Source organism: Labeo rohita, chromosome 21, assembly GCF_022985175.1.
Source record: "Labeo rohita strain BAU-BD-2019 chromosome 21, IGBB_LRoh.1.0, whole genome shotgun sequence".
Classification (NCBI taxonomy): domain Eukaryota; kingdom Metazoa; phylum Chordata; class Actinopteri; order Cypriniformes; family Cyprinidae; genus Labeo; species Labeo rohita.
This window is the reverse complement of record NC_066889.1, coordinates 20756174-20776295: the sequence shown is the minus strand read 5'-3', so window position 1 is coordinate 20776295 and position 20122 is coordinate 20756174. Positions and strand designations below refer to the sequence as shown.

Here is a 20122-nt window from a genome sequence, read left to right as displayed (position 1 = left end):
TTGTTTTGTTCCTGAACAAATCAGTGTTTCTGTACAAACAGGTTGTGAATGAGTTAGTAACTCATCTATAAAATTATACACTTGTTTTGTTTCAAAACAAATCAGTGTTTTTGTTTAAACTGCAGAAAGAGTCAACCTTTTAGAGTTAAGTGTACCATCAAAATGATATTCTAATGATAATGATATTCCAAACATGTTTCCGTACCAAACACAATGACTGTTGCCGTGGCGCTACGTCTCCTAGCAACAATGTTGCTGGCCAGGCAGGTGTAGTTTCCCGAGTCAGACAGCCTTGCTTCATTGATGATCAAGTTGTGGTCAGCTCGAGTGTCGATATTGATGTCTTCAAGAGAACTCACCAGCTCTTCATTCTTCAACCACTCAACCTAAACAAAAAAAGAAGCAGATTTGACAGTTAAAAACCAGCCTTTGTGAGTAAATCCAGACATTTTAATGAAAGTTTTCTGTCAATCCAAATAGCAAAAGCAGCCCCTGGAACCAATCTACAGTTTTCACGAAGAGGCCGTAGAGGTTGAGTTAATGTTTTTTTGCCAACCTTTTCTCAAACTTGGCAAACCAGCATGAGACCGTTCCTGACAGCCTGTTTGAAGCAAACATCGCCCCCACATCAGCTCAGCCAATTAAATCCAAGATACATTGTCAAATAAGACACAAGCCATATCAATGCAACAGCAAGCATTTCACAATGACCTCAGTGTGACCTATCACAGACTGACAGAGCAATAAAAAGCATGTGCCGCAGCAGACGCTTACTTATATGTTCAAACTCGTAACCTTGATTGGGTCACAGGTCGCAGCTCATCCAAAGCCATTGTGCCAGTTTGAGGTGACAGCAAGGTCAAGTCCAGCCTAGCGTTATTTATTCAGCTCTGATGTTTGACGGTCTGATTCATTAGGATTTACAAACGTAGCAATGGCGTGACGACGCGCCCTCCTCGCATGGCTGGTCGTGTAAATTGCAATCGTTTGCCAACAGCCGCTAGTTCTAAGTCAGTCCAGAGGGGCGTCAGTCGTCAGGGCACGGGGACGTGGGTTGATTTATGTCACTGTGCGTTTGCAGATTAAAAACACAGCACGCCCCTTGGGAATCTGTGTTTATGTGTAAAGTTCTCGCCCTCTGCACTTGAGCACCATGGCAGCAAACACGCACGTGGGGCGAGCAAAATTGCTCGACTCCCTCTCTAAGGCCTTAAAGAATAATGAAGGGAGGAAAATCAATATATCAGCCATCAGATTGTCATGTGTGAGAGATTTCTCTCTCTCTTTCTCATCTTCGTGATGGCCGGAGAGAACTCTTTCATCATATGCTTTTAATTTCACTCTTTTCTCCGTTCCAGTCCAGAGCTCCCAGAACGGCGGTGACTGCATCTGTCCTCTCTTTCTCTCGCTCTCTCACTCTCCTTTCCTTTCCTCCCTCATGTGTTTATGCTTGGACCGCAAAAAAGCTAATCCAGTCATGTTGCTTCTTTGACTCCATAATGCATATTCGCTCTAGTTGAAAAACATCACAGACATAGCAGTAGGAGGGCTGGGTTTTGACACAAATTTCATGATTCGATTCAATTTAATATTGATTATTTTGGATAGGTACAGTACATGCCAAAAATCTCTCAGCTAATGCTGTGAAACAAACATGAGAGTCAGCTGGTATTACAATACTATAAAACTGAAGGTTAAAATGATTTAAACTGATTTGTATACAAACGCTTAAGTTACATACAGAGTTTTTATAATAACACAGTTACAATTACATAATTATATTTGTACCCCAATTTTTTTTTTGGAAATATAAACATTTAAATGCTGGCTGCCACAAACATAGATTTATTCAAACATTGAAGAATAGTAAAAACATAATGAATGTGTTACATGGTTCATATATTTAGCAAAATGCTCCTCTCTAGAGTTCATTTTTCTAGCTGACTAATGGTCACCGAATATGATTTTCTGAGGTAAATGCGACATTACAAATTGTTTACAAGCTGTTATACTGACGTCTTTCCCCGGTTGAAACACTGATTTAGCCATTACATGAGACAGGATATGGATTTGGTAAGTTGTATTCTTTCTTTTAACTTACCTTTGAACGTTTATTCATGTTTATTTCATGTTGAAACTGGTTATTGAGGAGGAGATGATTTATTGTTTGAATCAAAGACTATTTTGTTTGAATATTGTAATAACATGTACAGGATTTTAAAATCTGAGACTTTGAATCATATCAAAAGTAACAAAGCACAAAGCTTATTGCCGTTTATTGGAAGGAGGCAAGCTACAATTCCATTCATTAACTGAAAACAGGCTAAAAAGACTATAGTGATGAGTCGTTCTTGAGCGAATCGTTCTTTTTGAACAAATCTTTAATGTGACTCGGGACGAACGAGTCGTCTCGGGGAATGATTCATTCAGTCGTGCATGCGCACCATCCTATTAGGATCTGTACTGGAATTAGTTCACCTGTTTTGAGTCTTTCGGGTTTTTGGAGTCGTTCACCTTATTGGGCTGTCACGTGATGAACGAACGACTCAAACCCGAAAACTTGTCAGATAAGAGGCGAGGTGAGCTAATCATAGACTAAAGACCCAGGTAAACAATGAATTAATCTTTTCTGTTTCTTATAGTTTTGTCTTGTTTGTAGTGTGATCAACATTTGTGTAAGCAGTAGATGTGTTAGGCAGGTAACACGTAAGATTTTAATTATATTTTGCTAAAATGAACGAAATGACTCGAAAAAAAAGATTCGTTCATTTTTCTGAACGAGACTCAAAGGTCCAAGTCGGTGAAATGATCCGAACTTCCCATCACTACTAGACTAATAGACTTCTTAAGAATCGATGTGGTTTCATAAAAATGAGAATTGATTAAAATTGAGAAATCTATATTTTTTATCCAGTCTATGCATATCTATATTATGGGGTTGGTAAGATTTTTTTTTTTTTAAATAAGTCTTTTATGCTATTAAGACTATGTTTGTTTACTCAAGCTATACGTTCATTTAATCAAAAATACAATAAAAATAAATAAATAAATAAATGAGTAAGTGTACAAATGCTAGAGAACTATCCTCATGGACATGAAACATTAAAAACAGTCTCTAAAGCAGATACCTACTGAAAAAAAGCTAATACTTAATTACCCTAAATTTTTGTGCACATACATAATTTATATGTTTGATAAATGTTTAAATAGATAAATGTTTAAACAGTTTTTTGAAAAGTGTTTGAAAATTCAGTTAAAGTTCATCTATTACATTGACACATTTACATAACTTCATACATTATAAAATTAATAAAATGTATTACATAATTAAAAAGAATCTATTAAAAAATTTTAATTAAAAATTATACAAATACAAAATGCTGTTTATTAAGAGTATCATATCACTTTAATTGGTAAACTGACAAATCAGATGTATTTGATTCCAATATAAATGTATGATAGGGAGAAAAAACTGTGAATAATGCAACAGGTAAAAAGAGTCTTTCAAATTAAGCTAAAATATGAAGTTATTGAAGAACTTCAAAGCGAGAGAAAGACTGTAAGACATCAAGGCCATATATAAATTGAAGGGGGTTTTCATTAAATTCTAAATGTGTTTTATTGTTCATAGTCTGTAGATGGCACTGCATGATTTGCTCCTTTCGTTTACTCGACTGACAAGTGTTGAGTTAGTGAATGGAAAGATTATACTGAGTAGTTAATTATCCAGACTATTATAGAATATCAGGAGGAGATCATCTGTGTACAGGAGCATAATTATCAACAAAAAAAGATATGATAAAACCTACTACAATCATTTATTGGTTTATTGAGTATTAATATTAATTTACATATCTTTCTTCCCTTGCGTGCATTTAACCCTGTATTACAAGATCAAATGCACCAAAAAGAGCCGGTATTTTACCTCCAAACACTGTCTTGAGAGGATTCGTATTACTTGTTATCTAAACTCTTTCATTTTCATTCTAATTATTTCCCTATCTGAGACCTAATCTAAAGCTTTTCCTCTATCAGTGCCTCCATCTCGCTTTCAGGAGTCTGTTGGGGAGAAATCCCCTCTCGTTCTGTACGAATGTGTGTGTTTTGTATTCAAATCGCAGGCTGTTTCTGGGTCTGCTGTGGGCCTCTAGGGAGGAAGCGTTGGGTTGGGGGAAGATGGAGAGATGAGAGAGGAGATGAACATTGAGGGACAGATTCAAATGGGTGTGATAAGCCTCCGGCCAGGGAACAGAGGAAATGAATTTGATTAATTAGCACATTTGTTCCAATTAAAGCCCCGTGAACACGAATCGCCACGACACCACGCCCACCAACTAAGACCCTCAAAGGACAACACAGATAACCTCTAATGTCACGCTAACTGAAACACTTTTCAAACATCCTTTGAAGGCACAGACCACCATTACATTGGTTATACAGGCCTGCGGGAGTTTCCAAGGACACAACAGCTTCGAGAGCCCACAGGGCATTGGGATTATCTGGGAATCTGAGAGCACATTCTAAAGACGGAGGTTTATAGTTAGAGAACTTCTTAAAAAAAGAAAAGACACTAAAAAAAAAGTTCTGTTTGAACTGAACATTGGTCATCTGAAATAATTCACTAACGGTTTAATTAGCTCATTCAAATGCGTCATATATACTGTACAGGTGCTTCCTCATACATGGCCACTTTTGACATTGTGTACTTTCAGAAAATAAACTCTCTTCAAGATTAATTAGTCTGACAATGTCCAAGAGTGAATATGCATACATTACTGAAAATACTTTCATTTTTTTCTGAAAAACAAGTGAACATTCCAGCATATATTAAATGATGTACTGTGTTTAATAGTATTCTGTGGTGGAAAAACAGTGATGGACATTTCAAATGTTTTAAAGAATAAAATTGATTGGAATAAATTGGTCGTTAAAATAAAATGGTTAAATTCACAGCTAGTATTTTATCTAAAAAATGCTATCTTCCTTGATGTGTTTATTTACATCACACATTTCATATTTAATTTTAAGCTTTTATCTATTCTGTGGTCTCCTTGATAACCAAACATTTTGCAAATAAAAAAATTAAATTAAATAATTTTCAAACAATAAATAAAAGGATTTATTTCTATTTTTAATCATATTTTTTTAAACATGTAACGATTCATATTTTTATGAAAGATTTTCATATTTTAATAGGACAGCTTACCCCAAAATGACATTTTTGTCATTTTTATTTAATCACACTCATGTTGCTTAAACCTGTATGACTGTAAGACAGTTTCTTTGAAACTCAAAAGACAAAAATGAAAAATGTCTCTTATTTTGCAGTGAATGTTAAAAAAATCCAATGTTGTTTTGAACCCCATTATCTTTTATTATGTGGTCAAAAACATTTGAAACAATGTTCTTTTGTATTCCACAGAGGAAATAGTCTTACAGGTTCGGAATGATACAATGGTGAGTTAATGACTGAATTTTCCTTTTCTCTTCTTTGCTTTTTTCTTTTCTTTTTTTCTTTTTTCAAAGTTTGTTACAAGTTTAAAACAAAATATATACACAAAACAGTTGAAAAGTGAAATAAATGATAAAGGCATGGTGAAAGATCTCCATGCCAGGACAGTTATCCCCTATAAAAAAGTTTGAAATTTGTTAGTTTTCATTAAAAACAATAAGAGATAAATCAGCAATATCCAACGATTTTTGCACTCAAAAAAGAACTCTTTGGCTGAGCATTATTCAGTCATGGACAGTGGCTCCACTTGATTGAATCAAGTTATTTGAACATGTCTAATTTTAGTTGAGTTTACTCAATTTGCTTTAGTTTATCCTACATGAAATATTTGAGTAGAGATAGCATTTCCATCATGTAGAACCACTGCCCATGCAAGTTCATATATAATAACATATTGGCAAGTAAAATATAACAAATATGCCTTTTCTTTACACATATAATGTTAGTTGATGGCAGTTTAAGGATGCTACTGTGTACATCCCTAGAACTCCCACTGAAGTTGATTTTTTTTTAATTAAAGCAACTTAGACTCTTTTAAGCAGGTCCTCAACCCAAGCACACGCTCTACGCTTCAGCGCAATGGCAACTTGCCCAAAAAACACCAAAATAACAAAGTCTTTTAACATAGCAACAGAATAGAACATTAGACAATAACAAGTCTCCCTATTTTTTCATATTGCTAAAAAAAATGCATACAATAACACTTTATTTCACCATTTTCTCTCCCAAAATCCAGCAAAGCATGATGAGAAGTATAAAACTTATTTTGAGTTACTTGACTACAACATGTTCTTTCAAAATGAAAACGTCTAGTTACGCCAAAAAGTAACAGTTTCAAGGCAGTTTAACATGATGCAGTCACGTTTGAATGAGAACCTGATACAATGGTGTTAAAGGATTAGTTCACCCACAAATGAAAATTAGCCCATTATTTACTCACCCTCCAGGCATCCCTGGTGTATATGACTTTCTTCTTTCAGACGAAGCTAATTTGAGTTATATTAAAAATAATCCTGGCTCTCCCAAGCTCTATCACTGCAATGGGTGGCTGTTTCTCTTCAACAGTCCAAAACAAGTCCAATAAAGTGCAGCCATCCATAATAAAAAAGTGCCTCACACGGCTCTGGGGGGTGAATAAAGGCCTCCTGTAGCAAATCAATGCATTTTTGTAAGAAAAATATCCATATTAATAATCACTTTAATCTAGCTTGCGCAAACTGTTGTACACGGAAGCAGCTCCGGGCTCCAGCTCCTCATTTTTTACTTCTAATTTGTGATCGTTGTTTTGTTTTCGTTTCTTCACTTCTCACCGGCGTTGCGCATATCCTATGTCATCTGCCCGGAGCGGCCTCCGTGCACAACAGTTTGCGCAAGCTAGATTAAAGTGATTTATGTTTTAAATATGGATATTTTTCTTACAGAAACACACCGATTCGCTACAGGAGGCCGTTATTCAACCCCTGGTGCTGTGTGAGGCACTTTTTATTATTGATTGATGCATTTTATGTGACTTGTTTTGGACTGTTGAAAAGAAAAACCCACCCATTGCCTTGATAAAGCTTGAGAGAGCCAGGATTATTTTTAATGTAACTCCGACTGGCTTCGTCTGAAAGAAGGAAGTCATATACACCTAAGATGCCTGGAGGGTGAGTAAATAATGGGCTGATTCTCATTTTTGGGTGAACTAACCCTTTAAATCAATGAATTGTTTAAATAAAGTGAATCAAACTAAATCTTTTTTTTTTTTTTTTGAGTATACACAGACAATGATGGGTACGCAGTCTCTAAACGTACAACATAGTAACATCTAAAAAATTGATAATACGTCAGTAAACTCATATAAAACAATGTTTAAATTAATACTTATGTTATTTTTGTTAGCTGAAACTATCAACCATTTATAAACCATAGACTAAAATTTATGAACATGATGTCAAGAAAAAAAAAGTGTAAAAAATAAACACTGCTGACATCTGGCACCATTAAGGATTTTCATACCGCAGTTAATCATGTTGTTAAGTTGAGCTGTTCTAGAGGCCAACAACATGGACAAACTTTCCGGGTGGCTACATCCAAAAAAACAATCATTCTCAAGACTGAATCTGGCACGTCCCTAACAGGTCAATCCAATTAGCCCTGAAACGGGTACAACACCTCATAACATCGTCATTCTGGGCAAAAATCACCCTTTAGATTTACATTCATTTAGACGGAAAGTGAAAGTGACAAGAAGGCAATTACAAAAGGAGGTCTCGTCCGGGTTTGTTCCATCCTACTCAATTAAGTTCCAGTTTCATTAATGTCCCTTTGCATCACTTTGCTTCAATCAAGTCCGCGGCCCCTTTCTAACGCTACGGTGACTTTCACCGAATCACATTAAAGAAATGAACTTTCCAAATCCAACCGCGCTATTTCGGATGCGAGGGTAGAACGGGCCGGACGCGTCCTTCCTTCTCATCCTACTCTTGACAGCGCAGGCCGCGCCATGTTTATTGCAGAATAATTACATTTTAAGCACTTTAAATGACTTTGCTTCATCAGACTGAATGATTAATTGCGTCACTGGATGAGGATTGTGAAGTTAATATGAGCTTAATGATCGGTCTGGTCTCTCAAAGTTATTGAGAGCCTTTTTTTCTCCCATCTTAGCTGTGAGTAATCTGTATGAACTTTACTTTGACAGTTAATATCGCACTTTCATTTCCTTGTTGGTGTAATTGTTTTAATTATGTTACGTTCATTATTCAACAGGGATGATCTTATAGCTCCAGGGAAATGATATTTTCTAAACAGGTTTCCATTCAAGCAGGGAACAAACAAAGGACAAGGATGACATATGCCAGAATAAACAATGACAAAATTGTTACGAGCCCATGACCTTTCGCAAATGTCTTTAGAAAAAAACTCAAATACAAGCGATTTAATCAAGTTTTCACGTTTCACTGCCAGAATCAAGAGCAAAATAATTAACCCGCGTGAAGCGCAGAGGTGGCGTGTCAGCCGTGACCTGCCAACGCTCTCCGAGCCCTTGATCAATTTCCAGTCTCAGCCAGACTTGCGTCCCGTCCAAAGATGGTATCAGCCAGCCAACGGGGGAGCCATCTTGGCTCATATGTCTACCGGTGGCAGAGTTCTTCGGCTTGACCTTTAGACTTTGAGCAGCGATGATTACAGAGGGAGCGTTCAGCTGCCAACCTGTAATCTCCAGCGACAAACCCTTCTGGCACGGAGACCTCTGGACCCGGATCTTGGCTCCGTCTCAAACATCGCCTAAGCCTGACTATCCTTTTCAGCAGCAGCGCCATGTTGGCTCTGGTAACTATTGATTAGCTGTAGTGATGGTGCACGGCTGCTTCCCTCCAGATCACAGACTGTAGCTCACCATACAGCCATTTTGGATCCGTTTCCAACATGACAGATGGCACGAGTTGATGTGTTTTTTCTTTTTTTTTTAAAGCTGATGTTGAAATGTGGTGGCCTAGTTTAAGTATTGCTTGTTCTGAAACTACTACAAAGAACACGGAGTGACATAAAAAACAAAAACAAAAAAACAAGGAATCTGACAGCAGCCTCAGAGAGGCAGACGCAGCGGTATCACTTATCATCTCACTAGAATGTGGGGGATGATAATAATATGACACTGGGTTTATGAGAAGCAATTGCCAGTTTGATTTCCACTAAGCATGTGGATATCCTCCTAAGCCTGTCACAAAACTCTGTAGGAGGTTCGATATTATACACTTGGAGTCACTGAAATGATCCTGAGAGCGGTTTCTCAGAACGTTTCTTTGACGCTCACAGAATTCAGTATCACTTCTTGCTGCAAACTAAAATGCAGATTCCAAAGTTACGGCAACAGAGATAGATAGATAGATAGATAGATAGATAGATAGATAGATAGATAGATAGATAGATAGATAGATAGATAGATAGACAGATAGCAGTGGTGGACAAAGTACGCAAATCAAGTACTTGAGTAAAAGTACAGAAAGTACAGACGAATCTGTTTACTTTAGCTGCATTTAGTCGCATTTATTACATCCAGCAACACAACACCTCAATCACTCAATTCTTGTCTAACTTACATCCCTGCTCCGGCATTAAAACATGAAGGTTGGACTATTACAACTGATCTGAGGTACAACACTAATGTCAATCAACTATCGTAGGAGCGGCCTCTGAGAATGGCTTGATTTGAAAAAGGGGATATTATTTTTACAGATTAATTAAAAACCACTGCATGGATTTTTACCATTACAGGGTAGATTTGTACATACACTGCCAACACACATTAATGTTCAAACAGCATGTAAAAGTGAACTTAGCATCCGATGACCCCTTTAATAAAACTGCTAACATTACAGCAGCGGAGAATATGAACGTGCATGAGTCAGAATTCAAGTATTTCAGTGGACTTAAACAGATCACCCTTTACAGCACATTTAATTCACAAACAACAGACAGTTTTGATCTAAAAATGGTTTTCAGTTACAATAATTAATCCTAAAAATTCGACATTAGTAACTTACTTTTCGCAGCGTCAGTCGCGCACGCTCACAAGATCTCTCGGGTTCTTACTTCCGAATTCAGTGCACTGGAGACTCACTCTAAACGGATCATTTGAATCAGTGAGTTGTCTATGGGGTTAGAATCGTTGCATAATTCCAAATAAATACATTACGATCCACAAATAAATGTAAAGCGATTGACAAAAACAAAGCATATTCACAAAATAAATAGAATGAGATCCACAAATAAATCTTAGAGTTCCACAAACAAGAATTATATTTACAAGTAAAAAATTAGAATTGCAAATAAAAAACATACTCACAAATATTTTTTTTATTTTACAAACACAACTTTGCCCTGCATTTATATGTGAATCGCGTACTGTGCATTTGTGGATCGCAGCGCATATTTGTGGATTGCTCTCTGTGCATTTGTAAATCGCTGTGCGTATTTGTGGATTTTGAAACATTTCAAGCCTCAAGACTCACATTGATCCACAAATGCATGGACTCCACCCACCTTCTACTTAAGCCAATCAGATACCGGCCACGTGGGGCTGACCAATCGTTGCATGTTCTTGCTCCAACCAATCACGTTTTGCCCTACAATCAGTGCGGGACCAGCCGTAATTCAGGACAATTAACCAGTCTCTTCAAAATGGACGACTAGGACAGTGGTGCTCATCACAGCATTATTGTACTAATATCTAAAATAAAACAAGTAATGTTATGTGTAATGTAATCACTGAGTCGATGCGTGTTTTGACCGTGAGTGTGTTTAGCAAACTGGTATTCTACGGTGACCGGGAGGGGAGGTCTTCGGTTCACTTAGTTTTGTTGTGGCCACGACATATAAACTCGTGAGATCGTGATAATATAACACAGCCACGAGATATTAATTTGTGGGAACGTGATATTACATCGTGGCCACGAGATCGTTTTGTCGAGGTAACAACATACTTATGCCACGACTTACGTTGAGGGAACGACATATTTGTGGCCACGAGTTTATTGCATAAACAAACATAATTTCTTTTATTGTTTTATAATATAAATTATTATATTGCACGCAATGTAAACAGCATTCATATTAAGTTTATAATGAATAAACGTTACCAAAGGAGTCTAAATAACATAGGCATACAAGAAAACATTTTTATATATTATTATTTATTAACATATTATTATTAGGCCATTATTATCACCATCATCTTCATCAACATCATTATTATTAGCCTATTATTATATTTTCCCTTCATTTCGATCTTACATAACGTTATTATTATTATTAATAATAATAATAATAAGAAGAAGAAGAATATACAAATATTAAATTAAATGTTTCATGTTAGTAAAAATGTTTTAAACAACTCTGATAATCCCAGGTTGCTATGGTCACGAAGGTTTGTTTATGCATGAGAAAAATATGCCGTTCCCTCATCATAATAAGACGTGGCCATGAAAAATGGATGTCGTTCCCTCAACATCCCACGACATCCTTACCTCGACAAAACGATCTCGTGGCCACGACATAATATGACGTTCCCACAAATTAATATCTCGTGGCTGTGTTATATTATCACGTTCTGACGAGTTTATATGTCGTGGCCACGACAAAACTAAGTGCACCGAAGACCTCCCCTCCCCGTCACCGTAGAATACCAGTTTGCTAAACACACTCACAGTCAAAACACGCATCGACTCAGTGATACATGAAACACTGATTACATTACACATAACATTACTTGTTTTATTTTAGATATTAGTACAATAATGCTGTGATGAGCACCACTGTCCTAGTCGTCCATTTCGAAGAGACTGGTTAATTGTCCTGAATTACGGCTGGTCCCGCACTGATTGTAAGGCAAAACGTGATTGGTTAGAGCCAGAACATGCAACGATTGGTCAGCCCCACGTGGCCGGTATCTGATTGTCTTAAGTAGAAGGTGGGTGGAGTCCATGCATTTGTGGATCAGTGTGCGTCTTGACGCTTGAAATGTTTCAAAATCCACAAATACACACAGCGATTTACAAATGCACAGAGAGCAATCCACAAATATGCGCTGCGATCCACAAATGCACAGTACGCGATTCACATATAAATGCCGGGCAAAGTTGTGTTTGTAAAATAAAAAAAAATATTTGTGAGTATGTTTTTTATTTGCAATTCTATTTTTTTTACTTGTGAATATAATTCATGTTTGTGGAACTCTAAGATTTATTTGTGGATTTCATTCTATTTATTTTGTGAATATGCTTTGTTTTTGTCAATCGCTTTACATTTATTGTGGATCATAATGTATTTATTTGGAATTATGCAACGATTCTAACCCCATAGTTGTCGGCTCGTGAACAGCTGCAATCGGATCATTCCAATTCGTGAATGAATCGTTTGGTGCGATTTGCGTATCAATTTAACAGGTTCACTGAAAAGAAATAGTTTGTTCATAACCGCTTCTGCGTCTCTGAGCATGTGATATATTATAAGGAGAAACAATATGTTTTATGAAATTTAGTGAAGTAAAAAGTACGATCTTATGCTTTGGAATGTAGTGTAGTAAAAGTGAAAGTTACTCAAAATAAAACTACTCCAGTAAAGTACAGATACTTGAAAAATGTACTTAAGTACAGCAACGAAGTACAACTATGTCGTTACTGTCTACCACTGCTAGATAGATAGATAGATAGATAGATAGATATACCCTATTCCCAGGAGAATGAGTTTTCCTGGGACAGTGGACAGCAGTTCAGAGGGTTAGGATGGGATTTGCTCTGCATTATTCAAAGTCTGTGTTCTTCTCTGAACTGGCGTTCATGCATATAAAAGAAAAGGCCTTTCGACTGACCCAGCAAGTGGAAGACAGGGGCCTACAGTAACACGAACTGTCCATTTGAGCTAAATCTTTTATCTCTTGCTAGAACCGAGCAGCATAGGGTAGTTCTTTTTTCGAAAAAGCACATATTATTCAGGTCATATATAAGGTGAAAACGGAGAAAGTTCTTAAAAGAGATACAAAAACATCCCCTAAGTTAATGTAATGAGAAGGTGCTTGCTAAAAAAAACCTCTGAAAAATCAACAGACACATGTAAATGCACTGCAGAATCCTGCGCTGAGCATGCAAATGCACTTTTGAATATATCACCGTTCCGGAACCCTGACTACGATAATGATAATGCACACACCGGTACTCGCTCGTAAATACATCCCCACTCATCCCTAATTCAGGGGAAAGCATGCTCATCAAATGCCTATAAGGCAAGACAAACAGTGCACTGAATGTCAACATTGACTGATTGATTTGTCCTTTCAAATTCTGTTCAATAGAATGAACATTCACACATCCAGACAGGTAGAGGGCGATGTGACCCACTCACCTCAGCTGCAGGGACTCCCTCGGGTGGACGGCAGTGGAGGACGATCATGCCATTGATCGGCACTTCCATCCCCTGCGGCTCCTGTTCAAAGTTCTTCCTTAGGTCTGTATGGAAACATAAAGAACATTGGTAGTTGCTATGTTACTAGCTAAATCAAGTAGATGTTTGTGACCCTGGACCACAAAACCAGTCATAAGTCGCACGGGTATATTTGTAGCAATATGGATCAAAATAATCGTTTATGCCAAAAACCATTAGGATATTAAGTAAAGATCATGTTCCATGAAGATACTTTGTAAATTTCCTACCGTAAATATATCCAAACTTAATTTTTGATTTGTAATATGCATGAACTTCATTTGGTGATTTTCTCCATATTTTGATTTTTTTTTGCACCCTCAGATTTCAGATTTTCAAATAGTTGTCTCTCGGCCATATATTTTCCTATCCTAACAAACTATACACCAATGGAAGCTTATTTATTCAGCATTCAGATGATGTATAAATCTCTATTTCAAAAAATTTACCCCTTATGACTGGTTTTGTGGTCCAGGCTCACATTTTTTTATTAAAACAATTTGAATGATGATTTAAATGCGAATATATTCAAAATTAACTTTTTATTCCTCCCATTGCAACTAAGTAAGGCCTAAACTGATACTACACACATGGGAAAAAAAAAACAAATTAAAATTGGCTAATTTGAAAAAAAAGGGGTTACTGAAATAAACAAAACTGAAATAAAATAATCAGAAATGTAAAATTTAATACAAATGAAAACTAAACAAAAATATTAAAAAAATTACAATTACAATGAAAATTTAAAATAATATAAAAAAGCTCAAAATATTCAAAATATTAATTAATACCATAATTGTATTGCCTGATGAAGAGCCTGTGTGCTTAAAACATTACCTGTGTTGATAGTCTTAAATTGTTGTAATTTTGGAGCCTGTATTTCATTATAATTTTATGTAAAAAAATAACAAAATAATGCTGGTTTTATCTAACTGTATTTGGAATACCACAAGAGTTTGGACAACCTATTTGTAAAGTAATTTACAGTGTTTTTGCAATTTCATTTGGTGCTGGAAAAAAAAAAAATCATATAAATATTATTTAAAAAACTGTAAGAATTCAAAAGTGGAAAGTATTTTATGAAAAACAGGTTGATTATACTGACATGCAATGCGGACGGTGGCTTTTCGACTCTTGGAAGTGCCCAGATGACTCCAGGCCACACACAGACACCAGTAGTCCTCTGGTCCATGAAAGTCCTCCACCTGCTGTCTGGACACATTTATCATCACTTCACGGATCTTCAGCCCTGCACGGAAAGGAAAGAAACAAAAACGAGACATGATCCATATTTTATAATGGCTACAGTCTTTGTAAAGCAGTACTACCTAAAGGTAGCGATACCATGAACTTCACTGCACTTTGCAGCAGCTCAGCTCTTTCCAAAACAATGCAGCTTTTCCAGTAATGAGCTACTTTTCCAAAAGGCAGCAGTGTATCCTGTTAAAATGTTTTTTTATATCGCGTGTTTGCACAGTGAACTGAATAATCAAAAGAGTTCTCTTAAACGCTTCTCTCTTTCACGATCCACTGATGCAAGGCTCTGCGCACACGTCCCTGAGGCATTTTACATCTTTTTTGAAGCAAAATATTTAGTTAAACTGTTGTTCATCCCTATTTTTGACTCGGTGATAGAATTGGACAAATTTTACAGTTTTATATGTGTATTAAGTGTACATTTTTCTGTGCACATTCCCAATGTTTTTGACCCCTTATACAGTGGAGATCAAAGTTAGAGAACCTATAAATACTTGATTTTTAAATGAAATATTGTTAGTCTTCATCGCTCAAAAATTGAAGGAATATTAGCCGTAGGTATATACCCCTATTCTACTAACATGTTTGACAAAGTATCCAAGGCATTTCAACATTTCAAAACACAGTGACCAAAATTGGAAAACAATAACCACTGTAGCACGAAAGAAGATTGCAACTAAAAGTTTGAAGGGGTTCAGCTGTCAGAAATTAGTAGGATGTGTACAGGCCCTTTCTTTGAATGACTTCAGCACATCTGCGGCTGCAGGACATCACTAGTTTCTCACACTGCGCTGGTGTGATCTTCTCTCTTCTTCCACTTTCTTCCATAGTTTGCTAACTATATTAGTTTTCTCAGCCATAACTTTGTCACCAGCGATTTTCCAGAGATTTTCAGTCGGGTTTAGATCAGGATTCTCTGCCGGCCATTCCATTATTTTAATGTTCTTAGCTTCAAGGAGCTGCTTTACCCATTTTGCAGTGTGACAGGGGCATTATCTTGCATGAAAATTGCAGGCTGATTGGGAGATGCTTGCAGGAAAGGAACCGCATATTGCTGAAGGAGGTTCTGATAAACATTTGCATTCACCCTCCTATGTAGCTGTATAAGAGACCCAACTCCGGCTGTAGAAAACATCCCCCAAACCATGACACTTCCACTTCCCTTAGAGTAGTAATACATACCCTTTAGGTACTTTATGTACCTAATAGGGGTAAAAAAATGTACAAAGATGTCAATTTAAAGGTACTGCTCCAGCGATAAGCTATTGTACCACAAAACGTACAACTCTAAACCCCCTGAACTGGCAAGAAATTCCAGCTGCAGTGCTGAACCGATTCCCCATGTAGAGTTTCTGCATTATACTATATAGTCTTCTTGTGCATTTGTTTACGTGGACGACAGCCTTTTTTGGGAACTTGAATGAATTAGTATTATTGTGAACCTGCAATATTCAAGAAATCACAGATTTGGAATAACCAACTTCTATTGCAGTGGCTGAAAAGGTCGTCCCTTTGGCCTTCATCTGGACAACCTTCTGTCACAAGGTTTCAGTCACCCTTGAACCGCCCGTCATCTTGCAATCTCAGTGAAAATGGGAAGAATTAACACAAATAATTTTGATATCTGTAATTTTGATCAGAATTTTTTTTTTTCCCCAAATATCTCAGTTAAGTTTTTTGTAAGGCTGTCCCCAACAAAAAAAAATCTGGTCAACTAGTAGTCGTTCATTTTAAGCATTAGTCAACTATTATTAATAAACCATAGAAATCATAATAATGAGCCTTGAATTGCCTACATAGCCTAATAAGCGTTTAAGCGCACGCAAAAAAAAAAAAGCTTGCCGGAAGATACAATAATTATGAATGTGTCTGGGAAAAACAGTAAGGAGGCTGCATTAATGTTTTAATAATTTATTGAAAAACTAGTCCTTTTTTGTTTCCACTTAAGAGATGAAGTCAGTGACGCTGACTGGTCATCTCCGCAGTAGTGTACGTGCCTGCATGCATGTTTCATACGGATAACACATCAGAGATGATTTGATGGTTCATTTAAAAGTGGACATTTCACTCTCTATAGATATGTTGCTGAGTTTCGTGCTCAAGTTCACAGAGACGGCAGGTCCATCCTGATTGCATATTTTACAAAAGCACAACGTTTCGTTGTTATTCTGAGTGCATGCAAATAAACAGTGTCTTTACAGATTTGAAAGATGTATTATGTTTATCGGTATGACCAAATGATGGAGTATTTTTAAGAGCAAATGTTCACACCGCCTCCATCTGTCATGCAGTGAGCGTGTTACTAATCAGCCATTGAGCTACCATGTAAAGTTGCTAATACATACATCTATAAGATGAAAATCTATATTTGAGGTTGATAAATAATAATAGGCGAGTGTTTGGATGTCGATGTTCCTGTGTTTTTTTTTCAGCGCCTAATAAAATTTTAGTCGACCAAGCCTCTTCTCGTCGACTATTAGGGGGCAGCCCTAGTTTTTTGTACTGTGCTTCAGAATTCAATTATTTATGAAATATGCTTAAAAAACTGTCCTTCTACTCCTGTTTGTATAACTTGAAACAGGACCTTGAAATTTAAATATATATATATATATATATATATATATATATATATATATATAGGTTGTTTTCTCATTTTGATCTCCACAGTACACTAAATACATACTGCTCTGAGTGATTGAAAGAAATAAATCATCAAATAGTTACATATTTAAAAAGACCTTTAATGTAATTGAACTCTAAGCTATGAAAAGCTCACCGCATGAAAACTTCCAATATAGCTTTAAATGGAGTTAAACAAATAGCAGACATGAAAATTAAAAGCCAGTTAAACCATATTCCCTCAGAGGGCTGGTGCTCCAAATAAACAGCCCTACTTTTACCACACATCAATTGTAACGTAATGTTCATTTGCTTCTAATTCCAATACTGCATAAGACCATTTGGGCCTAGTTTGCGTTTAATGAACTTTCCAAACCCTTGTGGTTCCTGCATGAACTACGACCAGGTAGTAGCAGATTAAAGAGCGTAAATGGAATGAGTCAGAAAGCAGGATTGTGGGAATTATGAAAGAATAATGCACATTTTCCTACAGAGACTTTTTAAAAGCATTCCCCAGGCTTCTCTCCAACCATGCTGGTCTCTTCCCAGACTGCTCTATAATGTATTCTTCCTGTCATAAGCCTAATTTTAGTACTGTTGTCGTGCCGACCAAACATTAAATTATGCAGGCGGCATTTGAGGTGGTGGATTACACTCTCCTCACAGCCAATGCCCAGAAAGCTTAGCAAAACGCAACCAAAATATACGAGCCAAAGCAACGGTGAGTGTCGAGTTAAGTCGCGGACCGCAAAAGAGAGCCCCGAAATATGAGAGCGAGTTAATGGTTACAAAAGTGAAAACATTTTTAAATGAAACCGTACTGTGAATTAGAGACACAATTATGTTAAGGGTGAGCGGAGGGAGAATTACGACTATGAAGCTCGGCGGCGTTAATGCGAGCCTCCGTGTGGGTCTCTGTGGGTGTATTTGCTCTGCTGAGAGAAAATGAGACTCATCTTTAATGATATTAAGGTAAGCAACGGAAAATCAATTCGAAATTGCTCAGTCCGAGAAGCACGCTTGGCTGTGAGATATGAGTGGGGAGAGAGAGAGACGGAGAGGATTTGAAATGAAAAGGGTATTGCTAAATAAAGGGAGACTGAGTCAGGTCAGGACTCTAAGCATCCATAATCCTTTAAATCTGAATGATTATCTTTCAAACAGGCCTGTGGGGAACAGAACAAAACTGACAGAACAGAAACTGAGCTTCCTGTGCCAAAAGGAAGAGAAAAGAGAACAGCAGCAGCAGTGGTGGCGGTGGCAGACACCCTCAGTAAAGCACGCTAGCTCTAGACACCAGTCCAATACAATTCCCCTGCTGAATGCTGCAATGGAGAGCTGTATATTCACAGGATAATGTGACACTGCTGAATATATGGTCTGCAATCAAAGCTCCTGTGGATAATACAAAATGAAAATACTTGTTCGGTTGGATTCAGGGTTATAGATGCTGAAAATGAGACCTCTAAATGACTTGGCAAAATAACCTGTAGAGATCAAGGTGGTCTTTAACACCAGGAGAAAAATGTCTGTTCATTCCCATTTATCTCAATGGCAGTTGCTTGGCAATGCTTAACCATCTTTGCTCATGGTCTCTCAGTTTTGCTTCCAGGATGCTTTGAGCCAATCACTTCAAGCCGTAAATGTCACGTGAATACTTTTAACTAGGTTTCAAATTAATTTTTTGAACTTCCATTTCAAAGAATGGTGAAAAAATGCATCACAGTTTCCACAAAAATATTAGCAGCACAACTGATTTGAAGATTCATAATAATAATACATGTTTCTCGAGCACCAGCATTTTAGAATGATTTCTGAGGGATCATGTGATACTGAGGACTGAAGTAATGATTGTTTCAGAAATAAATGATAATTTATAATATATTAAAATAGAAACAGATATATTTCACAATATTACTGTTTTACTGTATTTTTTTATTGAATAAATCATCAAAATATAGGCAGAACAGTAAAATACAAGCTATATTATTATTATTATTATTATTATTATTATTATTATATTTACTGTCATTATCGTATGCTCATCGAGGCTGCATTTAATTGATCAAAAATACAGAAAAAAATAACAATATTGTGAAATATTATTACAGTTTAAAATAATGGTTTTCTATTTTAATATATTTTAAAATAGAATTTATTCCTGTGATGCAAAGCTGAATTTTCATCAGCCATTACTCCAGTCTTCATCATCACATGACCCTTCAGAAATCATTCTAATATGCTGATTTATTACTTTTATTATCAGTGTTGGAAAATATTTTTTTAGGATCTTGTGATTCTTTTTTTCAGGATTATTTGCTGAAAAAAAAGTTAAAAAGAAGAGCATTTATTGAAAATAAAAATCTTTTTTAACAGTATAAATTTTTGCTATCACCTTTTATCAATTTAACACATCCTTGGTGAATAAAATAATTAAATTCCCTAAAAAAAAAAAAAAAGAAAGAATAAAAATTTACTGACTTTACTGATACTGACTTTTAAATTGTAGTTTATATTATTACAAAAGATTTCTATTGTAAATAAATGCTGTTCTTTTTAACTTTTTATTAAAGAATCTTGGTTACAACAAAATATTAAGCAGCACAACTGTTTCCAGCACTGATAATAAATCAGTATGTTAGAATTATTTCTGAAGTTTCATGTGATATTGAAGACTGGACTAATGATGCTGAAAATTCAGGAATAAATTACATTTTAAAATATATTCACATAGAAAACATTTATTTTAAATTGAAATAATATTTCCCAATA

At 36.2% G+C, this 20122-nt stretch overlaps 1 protein-coding gene across 2 annotated transcripts in view; it reads right to left on the bottom strand.

Moving 5' to 3' along the window:
* The window catches only part of unc5da (unc-5 netrin receptor Da), a 245101-nt gene that overhangs the window by 53605 nt on the left and 171374 nt on the right, over positions 1-20122 (bottom strand). For both annotated transcript variants that reach the window (XM_051093816.1, XM_051093817.1), the window contains exons 3-5: positions 14580-14723; positions 13397-13500; positions 206-386 (exon numbers count right to left, since the gene is read on the bottom strand). In XM_051093816.1, the coding sequence (XP_050949773.1) occupies positions 206-386; positions 13397-13500; positions 14580-14723 (429 nt within the window). The remainder of the gene's footprint in view (positions 1-205; positions 387-13396; positions 13501-14579; positions 14724-20122) is intronic.